Source organism: Alternaria postmessia, assembly GCF_024291825.1.
Source record: "Alternaria postmessia strain BMP 2775 chromosome Unknown scaffold_7, whole genome shotgun sequence".
In the NCBI taxonomy this organism is placed as follows: Eukaryota; Fungi; Ascomycota; class Dothideomycetes; order Pleosporales; family Pleosporaceae; genus Alternaria; species Alternaria postmessia.
The window spans coordinates 536,216-558,488 of NW_026260080.1; the positions used below are offsets into that span (position 1 = coordinate 536,216).

Here is a 22,273-nt window from a genome sequence, read left to right on the forward strand (position 1 = left end):
ACTCTCCGGAGTACCGTACCGCTGATTAAAACGGCATAAGCAGCGTTGGAGGCTAATATAGATGAACCAATCATGACGAGTGCATTTGATGCCGAAGCCCGGCATACTAGAATCCGCGCTATTACCGCATGTAAATCATGTAGTACATCTTTGACACATTTTCGAACCGACTTTCCCTCTCTCACGCCCGTCTTCACCCTCAACCACACTCGATTTGCTTGCACTCCTACCACGCACACCGAATCTCATACACGCCGCGCATTTGACCAACATGGAGGCTCTTTTGCGCCAGTCGAAGTCCATGTGCCCGTTCCTTCACAAGACGTCACCCGCCACTCTGCGCTCCCTCTCCACCACGACGGCCGCTGCCCGCCAGGAAGTCTCTCCTGGCGCCGGAAGCATGTCGAACCTCCAGGTTCTCGCTCGTCGCTGCCCGATCATGGGCAAGGCGCTTGCTGTGCAGAGCTCCCGCAATGGCAACAACGCTCTTGCTGGTGCTTTCGGTGGTGTGCGTGCTTACCACACGCGCGTGAACCGAGCCAGGCTACACACGACAGCGTCCAAGGAAGCCCAGGCTGTCGACATCGAGAGCCTCAGAGGCAAGCAGGGTACGCCAATTCCTATGAAGCCGAGACAGCCGCATCTCTGGCACGGAGTGAAAAGCAGAGCATAAGCTGACATCGCGCAGGTCCACCATTTCCCCACGCTGCTTTGAAGCCCGCCAATGTTAAGCCCTCCAATGTCGCATCTCCGTCCGCCCCACGAGCCGCGACGTTCGACTACGAAGGCTTTTACCACAATGAGCTGGACAAGAAGCACAAGGACAAGTCGTATCGCTACTTCAACAACATCAACCGATTGGCCAAGGAGTTTCCGCGTGCCCACAAGGAATCCCCGGAGGACAAGGTGACTGTCTGGTGCTCCAACGACTACCTCGGCATGGGACGCAACCCACACGTACTCAAGTCGATGCACGAGACCCTGGACAACTACGGAGCTGGTGCCGGAGGTACCAGAAACATCTCCGGACACAACCAACACGCTGTAGCATTGGAGGACACAGTTGCAAAGCTCCACTCCAAGGAGGCTGCGCTCGTCTTTTCGTCGTGCTATGTAGCAAACGATGCGACTCTTGCGACTCTCGGCAGCAAACTGCCCAACTGCGTTATTCTCTCGGATAGCTTGAACCACGCCTCTATGATCCAGGGCATCCGTCATTCAGGCGCGAAAAAGATGGTATTCAAGCACAACGATGTCGCGGACCTTGAGGCGAAGCTGCAGTCAATTCCTGCCGAGTACCCCAAGATCATTGCCTTTGAGAGTGTGTACAGCATGTGCGGTTCCATTGGACCTATCGAAGAAATCTGCGACCTTGCTGAGAAGTACGGTGCCATTACCTTTTTGGACGAAGTCCATGCTGTAGGCATGTACGGACCACACGGCGCTGGTGTCGCTGAGCATCTCGACTACGAAGCACACAAGGCAGGCCGGCCCCAGGGCACTATTCAGGATCGCGTAGACATCATCACTGGTACACTCGGAAAAGCTTACGGCTGCGTTGGCGGCTACATTGCCGGCTCCGCCAAGCTTGTCGACACTATCCGATCGCTCGCTCCCGGCTTCATTTTCACTACTTCCCTTCCACCGGCGACCATGGCAGGTGCCAAGACGGCCATCGAGTACCAGGCCAACTACCAGGGTGACCGACGCCTGCAGCAACTCCACACCCGCGCTGTCAAGGATGCTTTGAGCGAGAAGAACATCCCCGTTATCCCGAACCCTAGCCACATTATTCCCGTCCTTGTTGGAAACGCCGAGGTGGCCAGGAAGGCGTCTGACCTTCTCCTCGAGGACTGGGGCATCTACGTCCAGGCCATTAACTACCCCACTGTTCCTGTAGGTCAGGAACGACTACGCATCACGCCGACCCCAGGTCACATCAGGGAGTACCGCGACCACCTGGTCGAGGCGGTTGATGCTGTGTGGAAGCAGTTGGGCATCAAGCGCACAAGCGAATGGGCTGCTGAAGGCGGCTTCATTGGCGTCGGCGAGGCTGGCAAGGAGGAGGTCGCTCCCCTCTGGACTGACGAGCAACTTGGCCTGACTGATGTCATCAACGAGATGAAGGCAGGCCAGGGCGCGACCGGCGTGCTCGAGGCTGTGCTCGAGAACGAGCGCAAGGCTACAGCCCAGGCTGTTGCTGCTGCTGCTTAGACATGTAGTCAGGTGCTTGGTGATGAGGTCTGGTCGCTCGTTTAGTTATTTGAGGCCTATGTAGTTGGATGAAGCGTTGATAGCGCGGAGAAATTTACACATGATTTGTCCGTGCAAACACATGTCCATGGTACCGCGTGACTATCTCGATACAGTAGTAGTGTTGTGAGGCTCAAGTGAAAGTGAAATGGTGCCTTTGTATTGTCGTGTGTTGGTGGATGTGGAGTGCACGGCCGCAGCGTTAGGTTCACGTCAGCCATTGCGCTAGCGGACAGCTCCCAGGGTTTGAGCCTCACGAAATCGAGACACGCTCCATCATCAACCGCGCCCGCCGCAACGCGACTCTACCATCCGGCGCTGCCCACCCCCATCTAATCGCCGCCTAATCCAGCATTCACTGTAATTGCTGGCTGCAGGGCGCGCACATATCACGAGACCGCTACCCATCACCCTCACGAGCAACCACCGCATGCTCCCCACACATTTCATCAACTCTTTGCTCGCGCCGGTCTCTCGATCGTAAGAGGGTACCATTATGCCTCCTCCACCCAAGCGCAAGCGACCCGAGCGCACTTACTCGCAGGACGACGACCGCAGTGGACGCCCGTCGCCGCACCGCCCCCAGAACCTCGGATTCGCGCATCACCAGCAGCAGCAGCAGCAGCAGGCCAACAGCCCGCGCGGAGGCGGCGGCGGAGGTGGCAGGCGGCAGAGCAGAAACAACGGACGCGGTGGCTCCAGCGTTCCCCAGAGCCCTAACAACGCCTCATCACACGCATCGCCGACCGCCATGTCTCCGCCTGCGAACACCTTCCCGTTGACTCGGCCGTCTCAAGCCACACCGACCACCCCGGCCCCAGCGCCGGCTCCCTCACAACCTTCGACGCCCTCCACACCGCGCGAGGTTCCCGAGAGCAATGAGTATCTGACGCCAGACCGCGTCGCTCGCTGGAATGGCGAAGCACGCGACGCTGTGGTCAAGGCCGCCATGGCTGCTCAAGGCACAGGCGACGTCCTCACCCTCTCGGTCATATTTCACGAGATCATCGAGGCGTCCATGGACCAGCTGCTAGATGCCGGCGAGTTGGGCTCAATAGTACGCGACATCACATCTGCCCCGGCCGACGAGCATGTCGACTCAGTATCGACGTTCCTCGACACGCTGAGTTCGCTCACACAAGATGAAGGCAAACAGGCGCTCGTGCGACAAATGCTTGTCGCGACAGACATCGACGTGTCGCGCATGCGAGCCGAACTAGAAAACGACCTCTTGAAGTCCTTGGGCCTTGTTCGCGATAGTTTCTCAAAAATGGCCGTTCGCAAAGCAACTCACGCCCTGTACCGACAGTCCAACTACAACCTGCTGCGCGAAGAGACCGAGGGCTACTCCAAGCTCATGACCGAGTACTTCACCACCGTAAACAGCGAACCGCCCTCACAGGAAGTCGTCGGCGAGACCTGGCAACGAGTAAACGCTCTCATTGGCGCATTCGACCTGGACATTGGCAGAGTTCTTGATGTGACGCTGGATGTGTTTGCCAACCTCCTAGTCAAGCATGGAAGGTTCTTTGTCAAGATGCTAAGGTCGAGCGCATGGTGGCCCGAGCTACGTGGTTTCGATAACATCAAGTGGGAAGAGCCCGAAGTACCGACATTGCCCTTATGGGCGCGACCTGATGCGAAGCAGTGGTATTACACCGATGAGGAGAAGGACGAACAGCTGCGCCTGCGAGAGTCGCGCGACTGCAAATTCTGGCAGCGAGTGGGTGAGTTGGGCGACCGGGCAGGCATTCAGGCCTTCTTTGAACTTGGAGGCCGTCGCATCACTGCGAACAACCGACAACCCAACCAGACCTTACCTGCCGAAGGCGCGCCATTATCGAAGCAACAGGCAGCTCGGAGATGGGCCGACGAGTGGATGGAGCAGACCAAGACACTCCCTCCGTCAGGAAACGACATCGCCGCCCAACTGCTTGGCTTCAAGCTCCAATTCTACGCGTCAGATGTCCGCGATGCCACCGACGAACTTCCTGACAATCTCATGTACCTGATTGCGCTCCTGATCAAGATTGGCTTCATCTCTATTCTGGATCTTTATCCTCATCTATATCCACTAGAGCCAGACATGGGTGCACACAAAGAAAGGCTCCTCAAGGCCAAGAAAGAGAAGGAGGAAAGCGAACGAGGCGCAGTTGTCAACGCTCTGACTATGGCCGGTGCACTGCCCGACGAGACTCCTGGCCCGCCAGCTGTTTCCCGCCTCCGAGACGCCGACTCCAGATCCAAATCCGACACTGGACGGAGCACGCCTGCCAAGTCTGATGAGCCCGCGGACAAGGAGAAAGCTTTACCCGAGCCCAGGGACCAGAAGTTCACGCTTTTGAAGAGTCTGTTGTGCATCGGCGCGCTTCCAGAAGCTCTGTTCATACTCGGGCGACATCCTTGGTTTCTGGACGTTTACCCCGAGCTATTGGACCTCATCTTCCGCCTGGCACATCACTCTTTGACCAAGGTTTACGAGGAATCCAAACCGACCTCAGTTGAAAAGTCCGTCGTTGCCACCAAGGGTAGTAATAATCGGGGCATCATGCGGCCTAGCGATTATGTCCCTCGACGGACTCTCCGATGGGCCAAACCGGACCGGAAAGACCAAGATGGAGGAACCGACTACAAGTTCTATTGGGAAGACTGGGTTGACAACGTCCCCGTGTGTCAAGAGGTGGATGATGTCATCAAGCTTTGCACCAGTCTCCTAGGCTTGGTGGGACCAGAGTGTGGAAAGGATAGCGTTCTCCTAACCAAGATCATACGTATCGGCAAGAAGAACCTGGCCGACGATCCTTCCGAGTCGAATCGCAAGCGATGGGTCAACTTCTCAGCAACTTTCATTGCACCTGCGATTACTTTCACAGGCAGAAATCCAGGAGTCATCAACGAGGCATGGGATCTGTTCAAACATTTCGACACAGCCACACGATACACCATTTACCAACAGTGGTTCAACGGAATGCTCAAGCCGGTGATCAAGACAGCTTTCAAAGAAGTCGAAACTGAAACCAGGAAGACTCTAAGTCGTATCTCTGCAACCAACACCAAAGAATATGGTCGCAAAATCGCCAAGATCTCGTATGCTAGCCCAGGCATCGTCTTCCGAACAACAGTCAAGCAATTGGTCAACTACCCAAACATGATCACTGCCTTAGTCGAATGCAGTCGATATCTTACTTTGCTTGGGTATGACGTCCTGACCTGGACGCTGGTTACATACCTTCTCAACCCCGACAAAGGATCACAGCAGGATGACGGTATGTTGTCTGCGCCGTGGTTAAAGAACATTGCTACCTTTGTCGGCAAAGCTTACGCAAGATATCACTTGATGGATCCTGTTCCCGTTCTACAGCTCACCACACACCAGCTCTTGACTGCTGAAGGCGAGCTATACATGTTGGATGTTCTTGAACAAATAGTGAAGTCCATGGGTGGCATTAGCGTCAGTGGATCTGTGTCAGAGTCAGTGACTCTGGCGCTTTGCGCAGGACCTGCCCTTCGTACGTTCACTTTACAGTATCGTCTAGCGGATAACCGTACCCACGCTGCTTCTTCAGCAAGACGTCTAGTCAGGTGTCTGAAGGAGACGGGACTCGGGCCACAAATCCTCATCGCACTGGCGCAGCACGTGGAAGCTTATGTTCACCGCGACGACCAGCTGGAAGTACCCGACAAGCCTGTACTTTTCAACGTCGACAAATTGCGCTCCGTCATGCTTCAATACCTGGAGCTTCTCCGTACATTCCTCTCTGTGGACGACTTTGACGCTCTGTTCCCTTCGCTGGTAGAGATGATTGCGGATTACCACGTCGAGCCGGACGTTGCTTTCACGATTGCTCGTGCGGGCATAACAGCCAAGGCCAATGCTTTCCGAGCTGAACAACGCTCGAAGCTACTTTCCGATACACAGACGAACGGCGATGTTGTCATGAGCGGCGTTGAAGAGTCACAAGCTGTGAATGGAGCTCAAGATGATGCCACATCCGCTGAGACCTCGAAAGCGAAAGAAGACGTGGAGATGAAAGATTCTGTTGCTGCAGAAGGAGACTCGGCATCCGTGACTGCAGCTCGTTCGGACAAGCCTTTCTTGCCCGATGTGCCAAATTCAGAGGTTGAAATCCTCGCGAACCAACTGAAGGAGCAGCTACCGGAGACCTTCGGCAACCATCCTTGTGTGTCCTACTATGTCGCATTCTGGCAGTTGTCCCTGACAGACGTTGTCGTCGACGTCGATGGCATCAATCAACAATACAAGGATTCAATCGAGACCTTGGAGCGACAACTGCCTGCTCCTGTGCCCGAGCGCCGTGGGTACCGACCTAACGTACCCAAAGCTGATTCAGAATCTGTCAAGGCTCTTAAGGAGAACATAGCCAGGATCAAGGACGAACAACAGGTTGTCACGAAGAACCATGCTGTGACACAAGAGAGTTTGAAGGTCGAATTGCGTCGATGGTTCGAGGGCGTTCCAATGATGGGACCACAGTGCGACGTCTTGCACAACGCTCTGCTCCAAGACTGCTTTATCCCTCGCAGTCGCATATCTCAAGAAGACGCCCAATATGCGTTCTCTATGCTCATATTCATGCACAGCTCGGGTGTGCCAGGGTTCCGCATGAGTCGACTACTGGATATGCTCTTCAACGCAAATAGGCTTACATCTATTATCAGTATGTACACTGAAGCAGAGTCCTCATCTTTCGGGAGGTTCCTCGGTGGTATCTTGCGTGAGCTACAAGTCTGGCAGGAGAACAAGGATGATGCTTTTGTCAAGAACGCCCATGGTTTGGAAAAGAATCTTCCTGGCTTTGGCAGGAGCTACGACGGGGACCGCAACGCGACAAGCTTCTTCACTTACGATCAGTTTTGCATGGTGTTGTTCAAGTGGCACAAGGCACTTGCAGCTGCGCTTAAGACATGCCTGGAGAGCGGCAACTACATGCAAATGCGTAACTCGATCAACGTCCTTCACGCGCTGGGTACCAACTTCCCTAAAGTCACGAGCATGGGCACAGAGCTGAAGGAGATGGTGGTGCGCCTGAAGGAGAGAGAGGAGAGACAAGATCTTATGAGATCGTTGGAGTCTGTTCTTGGGCCTATCCTCAAAGGAGAGAAGTTCTGGCAAGAAGACCATGTTTTCCGCAACGTGAGTGCATCCGCATCGCCACACACACACGACAGCAAACTAATGCGCTGCAGGTACCGGCACCTACTCCTGCGCCAGGAAGCACGACGAACGGAAGCGACAAAGCTGCTACGGAGAAGGGTAAGACTCCACAGCCACAAGATGCGAAACTCGACGCGGCTGCACCTGCTTTCAAGCCGAAGTCCGAAACGTAAGTTCACGGATTGTTCCGAGATTATCAACAGTGAGACTGATCGACCTTTTCCAGGAACGGTACGCCAGTACGAGAATCGAATGAAAATAGGTCAAAGCATAATAGTGCAACTCCCGCGCCTTCCTCGAGGGACAAGCCGACGCCAAGAACATCCGACAGCAGGCCTTCTACCCCATCGCAACAAGACACCGGCTCCGGCAGACCTACACCGAAGCCAGGTCCTCCGATGCATCATTCCTCTGTTCCACTGCGACCAGATAACAGGAATACACCAGGGCAGAATACCCCCGTTGGCAGACCACCGCACGCATTACCAACGCGACCAGATCCACAACCGAGGAATCGATCAGAACGTCCTATCATTGATCGCACGCCCGAAAGTGCGCATGGTAGATATGACAATCGAGGTCCCCCTGGAGACTATGGCCGACTAGATCGCTCGGTAGATGCCGGCCGTCTGCGTGAGGCTTCGCCTGGTCGGCGCGCACGACCTCTGCCTGGCGGCAGAACTCCAGAAAGGGTACCTTCAGCCGCCGAGCATCGCGAATGGTCTGGCAGAGAACGTGATTATGATGATCGGGCTATGCGAGGACCCCCACGAGATTCGCGAGCGCCAGCAGTACGGCCACCTACTTGGGATTCACACAATCCTAGAGATATGAGAGATCAACGTGAGCGTTCTGATCCTCGAGGTCATGCTACACCTACAGCGATGGAGTCTCGCCGGATGCCCTCTACTTCCTCGTTAGCCAATGAATACCGGCGAGATGGTCCACCAGCCAACGCCCCGTATGCTGCAGAGCAAAACGATAGGCCATCACGACTGCCAGCAGTGCCGATCCCGGCCAAGGAAGAGCCCACAGTCAACCCCGCGCGTGCTGCCTTGATCAATCAAGCAGAGCATGCAGGTGGCAGACACATGCCACCGAGGTCTGATCGTGACAACCGTAGCGAGCGAGACTCTCGTATGAACTCTCCACGTCATGGCGATGATAGGCGTGGTGACGATCGTCGAGTCGAAGAGCGCCCGCCTGCTGGGTATCATGGACGAAACGACCTGCCTCGAGACGTTCGGGATGAGCGTCCTCAGATGCCACCCTCTGGTGGCCGCGACCGTCGGGACGATCCAGGAGCTAGTGCCCCAACTGGTCCTCGTGGCGGGCGCAATGAAGCCGCTGCAGCGTCTCGTGCATCACGAGAGATGTTCCAGCCTACACCTGGACCACGCGCGCAGGACCCCAACTATGGAAGACTGAACCAGCCTTCGGAGCCGGCACCACCATCAGGCCCACGCAGTGACAGACCACATGCGCCGTCGCAGCCTTCCACACCGAATGCACCCACCGGTCCCGCAGCGTCACTACCAGCAGGTATTCATCCTAGTAGGCTCGTTAACATCGAGGGTAGAGCACCAAGCGGGCCACCGCTTCAGACTAATGTACCGAACGCTCCAAGCGGCCCGCGCGGTAACAACCGCGGTCCCCAAGGACCCGTCCCATCATCACCAGTTGGTCCGCGACCTCCAACCGGTCCCGGAGGACCCAGGAATGCTGGTAACCCTCTCCGTGCCATTAATAACGTATTGACTGGAAATGCGCCCGGCGATCGGTCAAACGAACGCGGTGCACCTCCTTCTAATCCTCCTGTGCGAGGTCGTGGCGCTACACGCGCCAATGGCCCAATAGAAGGATCCGGTGGTATGACAAGCCCGATGCCACCGCCGGCGCTTGATTCTACACCCAACCGTATGGAGAATCAGCATCCGAGAAGCAGCAGGAACGATGATGTAGCAAGCAGGATGGAGGGTGCTCCACCAGAAGAAGGCCGCTCAGAGTCACGCAGCCATCGACACCGATCAGGACGCGAGCGTTCACCCGATCGATCCGACCGACCCCGCGAAGAAAGGAGCAGCCGTAACCCTCCTTCCGACCGCCCAGAGGGTGAGCGGGGCTCCGACCGAGACCGCGGTGGTCGTGAAAAACGAGGTGGCGACAGGGGAAGCAGTCATCGAGAGCGCGAACGAGACGGTGAATCAAGGTCAGGACGGGAGCCCCGTGAAAGCAGCAGACGAGAGCGTGGTTCTCGTGATGATGGACGAGCTTCGGGAAGGGACGAACGCGATAGGAGGAGCCGTGGTGGCGGAGGCAGTGGAGGAACAGACGATGGCCGCAAGAGAGGTCGCGATCCCCAGGATCAAGGCCATGGAGAAACGAAGAGGAGGCGTTAGTCGCGCCGAGAGGGCGTTCAATGTCCTACGATTTGACATGAAAGAGGGAAGCAAACCGACACTTCATCAACAACATCAACAACAACAACAACAACAACAACAACAACAACAACAATATCTCAACTTCTTTTCTCTTCTACTTTAATTCGACCCTGGGAACTGGAAATTGCATTGCGCGGCGTTTGTCCTTTTTATCATGCCTATAGTCGTTTGAGGCATTTTACGATACCCCGAGGACGAACAACTTTTCCTGAATCTGTTGGTGTTCTCGAGCGATAAGAAAAACGGCAGCGAAAGACGCATGCATCATTAAGGAGTTTTGTTTGGCTTTTCTGGATAGCCGGATGAAAAATCCGATTATCGTCTGTTTCTTTAACTTTATCTGTACTATCATCACTCAGGAAAGGAGACGAGACGAAGAGATGCGACTGCTAGTATAGACTCGCGCGATTAAACGGAATGGAGAAATGCAGTTCTCAACATATGCGACGCCGGTGCAGAGTAAAGTGCTCACTAACATTCTCCATTTCATATACATCTTGTTCCATGGTTCTGACAGCATACGATAGTACCTTGCCTTACCCCCATCCCAAATCGGAGACCGCATCCCTGACCCCTGTCAATCCTATGCAGCTGCCAAGTCGAGCATCTCATCCGGATCGCCCAGCAATATAAATTAATACAGACCCTGCAGACTTGCAGATGCGGTAGTGAGCTTGTGACTCTGGGCCAGACGGTGGATCTTCCGTGCCTGCCGTGGCTTGCGGAAGGCCCGTTGGAGGTGGGGCTTCGCATCGGGATGAACCCAAGAAGAGGGTTAGATCATCTTCGGCGGCAACAGGCCGTGTACTGCGCATGCTGTACGCAAGAAGGTGCGTTCAGCCCTGTAAGCGTTGCATACGAAGGATCAGATCGTGTATGGATAATTCCAAGACATGCATCGTGCGAGAGATTTTGCTTGGGCGGGCTCGGTTGTTTTGTGAGAAGCGAAGGATATATGAGGGTATCTTGCCCGAGAAGAAAGAAGTGAGTTGACTGGGCTTGAAGTTGAGTTCAAGATGGTATCGTCGTTCGTTCAAGTGCTGATTGGCGCTCTTGCAGCTACTGGTGTTTCTGCTGTGCACCTCAAAGCACCGCTCAATCAGACTTATGACTATGTCATTGTTGGAGGAGGCACGTCAGGTCTTACTGTAGCAAACAGGCTGACAGAGAATGGAAAACGCAAGTCATGTTTCCCCCGCAGACCGGCTCCCAACTAATATACCATACAGACACCGTCCTCGTCGTCGAATATGGCCCGCTAAACAACGACCCACGTATCCTTCTCCCAGCCGACACGTTGAACTTCGACCCATCGCGTTTCTACAACTTCACTACAGTCCCCAATGCCGGACTCAATAATAATTCTCGTAACGTCTTAGTTGGCGCCTTAGTTGGTGGCGGAAGTGCCGTAAATGGCATGTTCTTTGACCGCGGCAGCGTAGCTGACTATGATGCATGGGAGGCGCTCGGAAACAAAGGCTGGGGCTTCGAAGACCTCCTTCCATACTTTAAGAAATCTGTTACCTTCACGCCCCCAAGCAAAGAAGTAGCGGAGAAGTACAACTACACGTGGGACGAAGAGGCAGCGTATGGCGGGAATGGCGAGATCCAAGTCTCTTTCCCACCATTCCAGTTCCCAGGTCAGAATCGTGTGTGGAATGCGTGGAAGGAGAGTGGTATCCAGAAGCCCAAGGAAGCTGCTGCGGGGAACGCGCTTGGAGCGATTCTGGCACCTAGTGCGTTGGATCCCGTGACGAGGACGAGGAGTTATGCTCGGACTGCGCATTATGATCAATATGCCCAGAGGCCGAACTATCACCTTCTGACTGGATATCAAGCTACAGAGGTCTTGTTCAAGGAGGGTGGTGAGCTGGAGGCTGAGGGCTTGAACGTCGTCAAGGTGGGAAGCACTGAGAAGACGGTGGTGAAGGCGAGGAAAGAAGTCATCATTGCCGCAGGCGCGATATGGACGCCATGGTTGCTCCAGCGCAGTGGTATTGGTCCCAAAAGCATCCTCGACAAGGCAGGTATCGAAGTCAAGAAGCATCTGCCTGGCGTAGGCGCAAACTTCCAAGACCATCCCCTTGGAGGCAGTGTCTGGAACTGGACGAACAACCCTTACAACCCCAAATCTTCGGATCTGGCAACCAACCAAACATTTTACGCTGAAGCTGAGAAAGAGTACATCCAGTCGCGTGAAGGCCCTCTCACTTTATCACGAGGTAACCAAGCTGGCTTCCTACCCCTCAAGACCCTCGATCCAGAAGGCTGGCAAACGCTTGTAGATGCCGTCGCAGCTCAAGATCAAACTCCCTATCTCCCAGCCGAATATGACGAAACGCTTATCGCAGGTGCCAAAGCAGCACAAAAGCTCACGGCCGACCTTCTCGGACGCGAAGATGCTGCAGCCTATGAAGTCCTTTTCGGTGAAGGGCCTGTAGGTAGTGGCGTGTTGATGCGCCCCTTGAGTCGCGGCACCGTAAGTATCAATCCGGCAGATCTCTCATCAGGTCCATTGGTCGACTGGCGGACTTTCTCCAATCCCTTGGACGTCAAAGCCCTAGCTCGTATGGTGCCTTTCGCGCGCCGCTTTAACACCCTATCTTCGTTCTCTGGCCTAGATCCCGTTGAACTAACACCTGGTTTGAATGTTACGAGTGATGCTGCGATTGAGCGATACTTGCGCACTACAACGGCGCCAACCTTTGCTCATCCGGCGGGTACTGCGTCAATGCTTCCAAAGGAACATGGAGGTGTGGTGGATACGAATCTGAAGGTCTATGGTGTGGGGAAGTTGAGCGTGGTAGATGCAAGTGTGATGCCCTACCTGCCGGCGACGCATCTCTGTACAACTGTTTATGCTATCGCGGAGAAGGCTGCGGATGCCATCAAGGCGAGGACGGGTTGGAATGAGTAAGGGTTGGTGCAGTGTAAGAAGTGGTTATTGATGTGCTAAGGCACATCTCTCTGTGATGTTCCGATAATATCCTCGAAGTTCGACTGCAGAGTTGATGTATAAACACGCGTGCTTCTCTTGACGTGAAGTGCTGTATCAAACTATGTGAATTATCTCAAAATCTTGTCGTAGATTCTCATCAACAACGAATGTATTGTAAAAATTGTCGTCCGGGAAGAAATCCAGGTTCTTGACTTTCATAAAGCCAATTCTGCGATACTCATGTCTAACGGCATTGCTTTCAGTCAGGATAAGAGCTGACATCTCGCGATGTACTTCATCCCACGTCTCCACAAGGCAAGGCACGCACCAAGCTCCAAATCCACTAGAAAAAGACTGATGGGTACGAGAAGCCTGACCAGCGGTATCTTTCACTGCCAGAGAGCAAGTTTCGCCCATCTGGGGATCTTGATGTTGTCTTGACACGTCCTCGTATAGTTCCATCGAATCGAGATATACGTGTCCGACGAAGGACTTTGTCAGTGGGTCAAAAGCATAAACGCCCCAATGAAAATCGTCGCCTGTAGTTCCACCCGGGATATTAAACCATAAATTTGCTGAATGCGGTACCAACATTGCCCTTCGCATTCTTGTGCGGATAGTTAGTTTGGCGAACGTAATACAACCGAAAGCAGCAAGAGCTCCCGGAAGATGTGAGACCTCCAAACCAAGAACCTGTATTCCTCTTTCTGGGAGACATTCTCTACGAGCGGCGGTGAAGGAAATACTCCTGCCAGGCACCGAAGCCCAGGACCAAGTTGGCGCAAGGTACTCAAGAGATTCTTCGTCGGTGGACCCCACTTCGCTCGAATGAGTTCCAGTGTTCACCCACCAGCAGAGGCCAACTTGCAGGTCCTCCTTCCACAATCCGGCAGCATATGTAAGATCATAATTCTTTTGCATGAGCCTCGCCAAGCCTGCAATTGCAAGTAGTTTATCGGAATGAACACTCAGTTCTCTACGGCTGTAGGCGCGAACCATCTCATACCAGGTATCAAAATGGGTGTGTCGAAAGCCATCTGAGGAAGGCAACGATTTGTCGAAGAGGTCTGGACGCCGCACTATCGATCGCATCAAGTCGTTTGGCATCTCGAACAGCATCTCTTTGTCATTATGACTAATGTCAATTGAGTTTGATATGTTGAGTGTCGTACCACCTTCACACGTGTGAATTTCCATACAACGCCAATCGACCATACTGGGTCCAAAAGCGATTAAACGTCCAGACAACACCTCCTCTTGAAGGACCCATCCTCTTGAATTTAAAAAGTCGTAAGATGTATCTTTTCCCATCTTTATGGATATGTCGCCATGTAGAAGCTTGCTATCTCTTTTCAGCGTTATTAGAACGTTGCAGGCTTTACTTGTTCGAGCGTCGCGTTTAGAGAAGAGACCTGAGTCAGTGTTTGGACCGTTCGCTGCGAAGATGGTCACCGCCGACTGTCGATAGATGTCCCCCATTACAGCCATTTCGTTTCGTAGGTCTTCTGGATCGTCCTGAATGATGCATATTGCGTCAATCCATAGATAACGATATCCAAGCATCCTGGTAACTTGCAAAGCGTCCTTGAAGGTTTTAGGCATCGAGTTATCGAGTGGCAACTCTTTTTTGAATTGTTCATACGATCCGGACCCCTTTTTGCAAAGCAGCTTGCTTCCTTCACCCCAGCAATAACTCAGTGTTAAGTAGTCGGCTCGAATCCCAGTAGTTTCTACCAGACAAGGCTGACCCGGCGCTTCGACGTCAACAACTCTGGTAGGGAGTAAAGGCAATGCCTGTGGTGCAGCCTCCATCCTACAATAGTGGTGCTTTTCCAGACATTTCCGTAGCCATGTCTTTATCAAATCCATGTTGAGATTAGACCCTGTGTGATTGTCCGCTGCTGAACCGATCGGACTGCTTCCGCCTTCGTGATCTGGCGAGAGGACGCAGGAACGATCTAGAGCGGCACTCACATCATCTGCACTACAGATCAGATAGAACCCTACACATGCTCAACTTACATACCAGGGATAGGCCTGTCCATCTCAAGCCAACATCTTCTCTCCCCACAGTAGATACGTAGATAGCCAAACATCCTATCGCGAAAATCAAGGTCTTCGTCCATGTTCCAGGAACTATTGCCTTTTACGATAATGAGAACTTGTGTGTTGCCGTCATCATTGTCAGGATGCGCAGGAGTATATTCCGTCGTCTGGAACAGTCGAAACCAGGAAAGGGCACACAATCGACATCCACGACTAGCCGAGATTTCCAGTGCTTTCTGAGAAGGTTGATGCACACTCACTAGGATTGCAAGAGGATCGATTTCATATCGAAAGAGCTCTGACCACTCGACACCTGGGAGGTTGAGCTCCCCTGCAGGCGAAAAAACGAGGTTTTGACAAAATTGGCACAGCATCGCATAGGGTGGTTGGAATCAGAACATTCAGCAGACGAATATGTGGCGATGGAAAGCAGGTCAGCTTTTTGGTTGGAGGAGTAGCGCCAAAGAACGTCAAATGCTGCACAGGGCAGGTCACGCTGTTGAAGGAAAAAACGAGACAACAGCAGGAAAATATCATCCCCGAGAGTGCTGCGTAACACAACAGCAGAGTAAAGAAGGTTCAAAACAGTAACCATCCGTAGAACCTATATAACAGAGTACTCTTGTATGGTTTTTTCCTTACTTTGATTGCTGTGATTGTAATGTTGTAGGGGTAAGATGGCAGCAAGGGCGAACCACCAATGACATCCTATCTAGCAGATTTGACCCGTTGCATCCCTGACCAGACCTTGCGTGTTTTTGTTTGTCAAGTATCGCTGCTACACCATGAGAAGAACCCAACGTATGTTGAATCTTGTGTTTTGTTTGCATTTATAGGCCGTAAATTCTATAGGGTATCATATTCGCCAACCATTCACTTGGCCGTATTATACGCCGCACAATGTAATCTGCTGTCCATACCAGGACATGCTATTCTCGGCTTACTCCTGGCCCCAAGTATCATCATCGCCAATCTCTCCAACAATCTCCACACCCTGCTCTTCCTGGAAGGCGACCTGCTTGTTCTTCCCCCTCTTCTTCTTTCCCTTGCCATTCTCCTTGTTTGTTCCATCACCCAGCGGGTTACCATCTGCATCAACGCCGGCAATCTCACGTTGCCGTTTCCTCTCTTGGGCTTCTGCTTGTGCAGCAGCGATTTTCTCTCGCATCTCCGCCTCGTGTTCGGCCAATTCGCGCTTGATCTTATCTGCGTCTGCGAAAGACTCTTCCGTCTTCTCCGACTCCATCAAGAACTTGTCCCATCCGCCTTCGTTGATCTTGCATCTTCCTTGGAGAGCTTCCCTCACACGGTCCGGGTTTTCACGCTCTTCGCGGGTGAACTTGGTCTTGATGGAGCGCCGTGTGAAACCTGGAAACATCTGGGATATCATCTGAAAGTCTGTACCAAAAGACTCGAGGGCCTCGTAGAATTTCTTTGTGAGGACATCGTTCCAACGTCGGCCCTGGCCAGGCAGAAGGAACTCATTAGGGAAGCGCTTGTTGTTTTTCATGAAGCTACGGGTTGTGAGACGTGCAGTGATATCTTGGTCTTCTGTGACAACCATTTCGTTGATGATGCGGTCTGCGTCACCCTCTCGATCGATTACCCCAGAGTCAGGTACTAGTTCCATGACGCCGTCTGCATTCAAGCGTAATCTAGGACCCTGCTCGACTTGTGCAGCCGCCAGCTCTGCCCCCGCAGCAGCCAGGGCTGCGTCGGCCTTCTCTTGTTCCTCCCTCGAGATGACCTTTTTGTTGTCTTCCTCTCTTCGACGTTGCTTGACTGCATCCCAGTCAATGGTACGCATCTGCTTCTCAAGCGCAGACAGTTTTCCAATGCGAACAGTCCGAGCTGCTAGAGAATCCATGTAAGTGACATCAGGGTCGATGGTCTGGTCTTCGGCATCGGATGGCGTGGGCTCTCGTGGCGGTCTTCCCTTCCGTTTCTTTTCTTTCCTTGTGCCTTCTTCACCTTCAATACCATCGACTTCGTCGCCTTCAGGAGTGGCCTTCCTCCTTCTCTTTGCTTTTGGCTTGCGACGCGTGGCTGCCGCCACGATGTCATCGGCTATGCGCCCGACCTCGTCTTCTGTGCCTTGGACAATCTCGCTGCTTAGGGCTTCCCGAGGCTTTCTTGGCTTTCTGGCTTTCTTCGGTGGGGCAGGGACTCCCTCGCCGTCCTGGGCGGTAGCTTCGGTGGCCTTTTTCTTCGCACGGGGTTTGGCAGCGGGTCGCTTCCGGGTGGGCTGAGCCTCTTCCTCGTCTCCATCTTCCTGTGCGACGTGGTCTGCATCCGGATCTGCTGTAACGTTCTTCTTTGCTCGCGGCTTCGGCGGCTGGCGAGGCTTCCGGGTTGGCTCCGCAGCAGCAGCGTCCTCTTCGCCCTCTGGGGGGTGGTTCACCGCTGCCCAAGGAAGCGTCCTCCTCTTTCGCGGTTGTGGAAGAGCCTGTGCATCTGCAGTTGAGGCTTCGAGATTGGGGTCGATGTTTTGTTCTCCACCATCATATGCTGATGCTGGTGCTGGCGTATCGACTGTAGCCTCGACCTCTGGCTCCTCTATGCGACGTCTCTTAGGTGACCTACCATCGCTTCCCGCATCCTCCAAGTATTGAGTGGTGAGACCTGGGTCTGTCGAGGACGGTACAGCAACGTGAGACTCACTAGCTGCTTGTGTCTGAGTCTCTGTACTTGCAGGCGCTGGGGTGGGGAGGGGTTCGGTGGGGGTCGGGGTCGGGGTTGGCTGTGGAAGCGCTGTTGAGGATTCGGCTGTACTCGGGGCGGGTTGAGAAGCAGTCTCTGCTGCGGGTTCCTGGGTGGCAGCTGGTGTGGGCAACTGTAGGACATTCGGAGCTTCAGTGACGGGCGCATGCGAGGTCTCGAGTTGAGTCTGTGAAGTTTGCGATTCGGCAGTCGCCGCCGGTGTCTCTGGCGCAGCAGAAGGCGTGGGGGTTGGGGCAGGAGCAGGAGCAGGAGCAGCGGCGCCAGGTCTCCGTCGTGCGGCTTTGGGTGCAAATTTCTTGCCTGTCGTGTTTTCTGACCGCGGCTCAGCATAGATAGCGGGCAGACTTGGGGCAACTCACTATTGATGAAGGAACTGAAAGTCGCCGCCGCCGGTTTTGGCGCAGGTGCAGACGCAGGCGCTTTGTCGCCGCCTGAAGCGTCCTCGGCAGACATGGTGTATGTGTGTATGAAGGCAGCGTATGGCTGCTGTCCACTCTTTCTCACATTGGTGGGGATTGTACAGGACGGAACATGGTCGCGTCGTGGAAACACAGACCAGGTGCTAGCGCGACACTAGCTCTTGGCAGCCCAGCCAGCAGCTAACGAACTCTCTTCGCTCGACTCTCCTCACCCACCCTCTCTCTGGCCTCACACGACACCCGACCTCCTCCCGTTTCTCTTCGCCCGCCCGCCCCCCTGCCTGTCCTCCATCCGCTCTAACATCTCCTTTCATGACCCGATAGAGCGCGCGCGTCTTCGCTGCCCTATCTACGACACCCGTGTCTCCTCGATGAGGCTCGAAGCCAGGACCGTCGCACCCCCATCGCTTGACGCTGTCAAGATGGAGGACCGAAAACGGCCCATCGCCGACGATCAAGCTCCTCCCGCTAAGAGGCAAGCCGTGACTGTCAACGGTGCTCGCTCCCACCCAGACGCTGACTTGCCGTGGAAAGATGACATCGAGGTTCGCCCCCCGATTACCTCCCGCCCTCCTCCTACGCCCTCGGCGCACACTCCCGCTGACTCTTCGAATCTACAGTCTTTCCAGAAGGATGCCATTCTCAGGCAGATGCGCGAGTTCAAACGCGAAAAGGCCACCGTCGAGTCACAACTAAACGAGTTGGAGGGCCGTTCCAAGTACCACGATGACCACCTACGCATAATCGACGCTTGGTTTGATCAGGTCAGTACACCCCTGGAATTTGATTGAGATGATGCTAATTGCTGCTTAGCTTGTCGATGAAATCAAACTCTTGGGCGGTGATAAACTGCCTGCATCATCAGCTCAGGCCGATGCTATCCAGGCTGTGCCCGCTGCGCTCTTGTGCCAGGACAATCAGACTTTTAAGAAACACCTGTCTGATCGCAAAGACAAGATACTCGCATCGCTTACCGACCTCTTTGCGAGATATCCCGCAAGCAGTCCCGAGGTTGCGACTCTCCAACAGAAGCTGTCAGAACTCTTGGTCACCGAGAAGGATCATGTTGTGCGCCTGCAACGCGTCACTACCGAGAAAGAGCAATTATCTGACCGCCTGGATACCGCTACTCATCGTTATCTGGTTGCTGAGAAGAAGCTCGACCGGCTTAAGAGCGCCCAGGTTCAGAAACTCGAGCAATCAGCGGTCGGCACTAGTGCGGCTGTGAAAGAGGAGGCACCATCTGCCAGCAATGGAACAGAAGCCACCAATGGTACCTCGCCAGGCCCCATCAGTGAAGAGTTGGAAACAGCGAAAAAACAGGCTCTAGCTGAGGCAGCCAAGAGGAAAGAGCAACTTGAACAGATCGAGCAGGAGAACAAAAAGCTCACCGAGGAGGTTTCAGCACTGAAAGTGAAGCTTACCGGCCTGTCGGACGATGATTATGCGAAGACCGATCTTTTCAAAGCTATCAAGAACCAGCATGAAGACGTGATCAAGCGCATCAATAATCTTGAAGCCACCAACATCACCTTGCGGGAAGAAGCGCAGAAATTCCAGGCAGAGCGAACGGCGTACATGATCAAAGTGGATGACGAGGTTCGTGCTAGTCTGGCAGACAGTGCAAGCCACGTTTCGCAAGCGGAAGCGAATTGTGCTCGCATTCGAAACGCCCGGGATGAACTTGTGACCAAGAACAACGTCTTGGAAGCCAGCCACAAAGATTCCAAGGAATCCATTGAGCAGTCCAAACAGCTCGTGAGCGCATGCGATAGCCGCATCGCGGCGCTGGAATCCGAATGCGAGCGACTGCGACTACAGATTGCGGAACAGCAAAGCTCAGAAGGCCAGGAATCCTCTGGACTGGAAGACTTGACACCGGAGCAGTTGCGTAACAAGATCGCCAAGCTCGAAAGCCAATGCAAGATTTTGGGCAACGAGCTTCCCTCTATGGAGTCCGCATGGAAGAAGGCGCAGGCGATTGCAAGCAAGAAGATCACCGAGATCGCTGCTTGGGAAGAAAACATTGCCAAGGCACATGCAGACAAAGCCAAAGCGGATCAGAAGTTCTTTGCGGCCATGAAGACCAAAGGAGAATTGGAACAGCAGACTCGCATCCTCCGCGCCCAGGCTACCAAAGCCACTGAAGTAGTGGCGCAGCTGAAAGAGGCGGATTCACTCAGCCGGTCACTGGTGGACAAACTAGAGAAGCAGTGCGCCGAAATGCGATCCCAAATGGACGATCTTTCTACCCAGCACCGCCAACTGCAACAGAAGGTCAGCGAGAACGCCATCACTTCCGAAGGTCATGTCAGCCAGATAGCGGAACTAAAGAAGGTTGTCGAAGCCAAGGATGCGACATGCCTTGCGGCAAAACACGCTCAACGCGAATCGGAAACCGAGCGGGACAAGCTGGCTGCTCAAGTCACTGGACTGGAGAAGCAAGTGCAGATTTACAAGAAGAAGAGCACCGCTAACCAGAGCTCTGAAGTGTCGACTATGGAGCTGTTGATTCAGTGTCAGATTTGCAAGAGCAAACTCAAGAACACGGTCATCAAGACTTGCGGGCACATGTTCTGCGACCAATGCGTACAAGATCGACTGACCAACCGCGCGAGGAAGTGCCCGAATTGCGGCAAGGCGTTTGGCAGCAACGACACGATGCGTGTGCATCTATGAGAACTTTTCAAGCCGGATACCCTTTTTCATATTCTCTGCATTTTGCCCCCATGTACATCACCTGCGTTTCCTTGCGCCCCCTTTTTTACAAGTTCACAATATAGTTGAAGGCAAATTTTGAAGTTAAGCACGGAACCGAGTTTGGGATACGTTGGTGTTTTGCGGACGGCTTTCAGCCTATTTCATGGCGTTGGTATTCGGCAGCGCAAGAGCGCGAGACAATGTACGATCATAGTTGCGGAGCATGTTCGGACGACATGTGTTAGCGTGTTTTACTAGATTCACGGAGTTTGTCTGTCGGTTGGCTGGCGATATTTTCCATGGATGGGGTTAGATGGCTTCCATGGGCCTCGCGGAGCTCGGTCGCTGGAGCGGCCAAATGAGAGAATGCAAATCCAGATACCATGTACTGTTTGGCCATATAGTGACCCGATATAACCTTTGACTCACACATGGCAGTGGGCGGCCACCTTGGACCGGTACACTAGCGAGAACGTTAAGTGACAGCCAACCATGTTTGAGCCGTCATTTCAAAGTGGAAGGTAAGACCAGGTGCAGGGTCTGTCAGAGTAGGGGTGCAGCCCTGGGCCATGACGTTCGCAACGCGTTCCTCGCCGTTGCCCCACGCGACAGGCTACTATAAACACCCTTGAACATGACTACTGTGACCACCACGACGACATATATCAAGCCCCGTCCAGACCTTACTCTCCAACGCAAACTACAACATCTCCGGCCTTTCAATACTTCCCAAAGACGATTGAATCTGAAAACTTTTGACCAACATACACGCCTTCTACATCCACGACTACCCCACAATAATGGCCTCCAAAGTCCTCACTCCTCGCGACACCAACGCGCAAGTCAAGCCCGTGCCTTCACCAGAGAAGGGATTGGAGAAGAAGGATGCCAAAAGTCTCGACTACCACCGCCGAGTTCTGCAGTCGCGTCTTGACAGCGAGCCGTGAGTTTCCTTGTACATGCAGCACCACACCTTGCATTGTTGACCATGTATCAGAGAGCAAAAGTTTGTTTCGCCGTCAGACGAAATCATGAGCCCCGCTACACAGAAGTTGCAGGCTTTCAAGACCAAACATGCCATGAAGAAGTAAGTTACTTTGTGACTGTATACAAAAAGAACGTAGACTAATGTGAGCATAGGTCGAAGCCACAGACGCTGTTTAAGAAGACAAGCTCGAAGAACTTGGAGTCAAACAAGGGCAGCGGCACATTGATGTTCGCTGATATCCCCAAGAAGGATGCGAAGGAGGAGGGCGCATAGGCATGACGTTACAATCACGCTTGCCTAGAAGGTGGAGCATTGGTTTTATTCTTTGGCGCAACGGCTTCACGTATACCCCCTTCTATGGCTTTGATTGGCCGGTCTTCCTGGAGTTCTGGATGCGGGTAAATGACTACGATTATCATGACTATATATTTTGATGCTACGAAATGGAATGGAACAACAATGAGATATATGCCTGCTTTCAGACTAGACTTGATGCATGTGTAAAGACTATGCATGCGCCCAAATGGATACTCGTCTATGTTCGGAAATGTCGCCGAGCCGCAGGTTGTACCCTACAGTAGCTGCGTCTTC

The 22,273-nt window shown here is 53.6% G+C and overlaps 5 protein-coding genes across 5 annotated transcripts; 4 read left to right on the forward strand and 1 right to left on the reverse strand.

Moving 5' to 3' along the window:
* Nucleotides 1–271: 271 nt before the first annotated feature.
* Nucleotides 272–2,214, forward strand: ALV1 (5-aminolevulinate synthase, mitochondrial; the record flags this gene model as incomplete). The annotated part of the gene is made up of 2 exons (XM_051728248.1): nucleotides 272–608; nucleotides 689–2,214. The coding sequence occupies 2 exons, from the start codon at nucleotides 272–274 to the stop codon at nucleotides 2,212–2,214; spliced, it is 1,863 nt and encodes a 620-aa protein (XP_051592130.1).
* Nucleotides 2,215–2,749: 535 nt separating this feature from the next.
* Nucleotides 2,750–9,828, forward strand: J4E82_001944 (uncharacterized protein; the record flags this gene model as incomplete). Its single annotated transcript, XM_051728249.1, has 3 exons — nucleotides 2,750–7,408; nucleotides 7,462–7,598; nucleotides 7,707–9,828. 3 exons carry the CDS (start codon nucleotides 2,750–2,752, stop codon nucleotides 9,826–9,828), a joined length of 6,918 nt encoding a protein of 2,305 aa, XP_051592131.1.
* Nucleotides 9,829–10,886: 1,058 nt separating this feature from the next.
* Nucleotides 10,887–12,787, forward strand: J4E82_001945 (uncharacterized protein; the record flags this gene model as incomplete). The annotated part of the gene is made up of 2 exons (XM_051728250.1): nucleotides 10,887–11,010; nucleotides 11,100–12,787. 2 exons carry the CDS (start codon nucleotides 10,887–10,889, stop codon nucleotides 12,785–12,787), a joined length of 1,812 nt encoding a protein of 603 aa, XP_051592132.1.
* A 3,007-nt stretch (nucleotides 12,788–15,794) lies between these two features.
* On the reverse strand, nucleotides 15,795–18,028 carry J4E82_001946 (uncharacterized protein; the record flags this gene model as incomplete). The annotated part of the gene is made up of 2 exons (XM_051728251.1): nucleotides 15,795–17,887; nucleotides 17,935–18,028. 2 exons carry the CDS (start codon nucleotides 18,026–18,028, stop codon nucleotides 15,795–15,797), a joined length of 2,187 nt encoding a protein of 728 aa, XP_051592133.1.
* Nucleotides 18,029–21,494: 3,466 nt separating this feature from the next.
* On the forward strand, nucleotides 21,495–21,955 carry J4E82_001947 (uncharacterized protein; the record flags this gene model as incomplete). Its single annotated transcript, XM_051728252.1, has 3 exons — nucleotides 21,495–21,637; nucleotides 21,692–21,781; nucleotides 21,835–21,955. 3 exons carry the CDS (start codon nucleotides 21,495–21,497, stop codon nucleotides 21,953–21,955), a joined length of 354 nt encoding a protein of 117 aa, XP_051592134.1.
* Nucleotides 21,956–22,273: the final 318 nt, after the last annotated feature.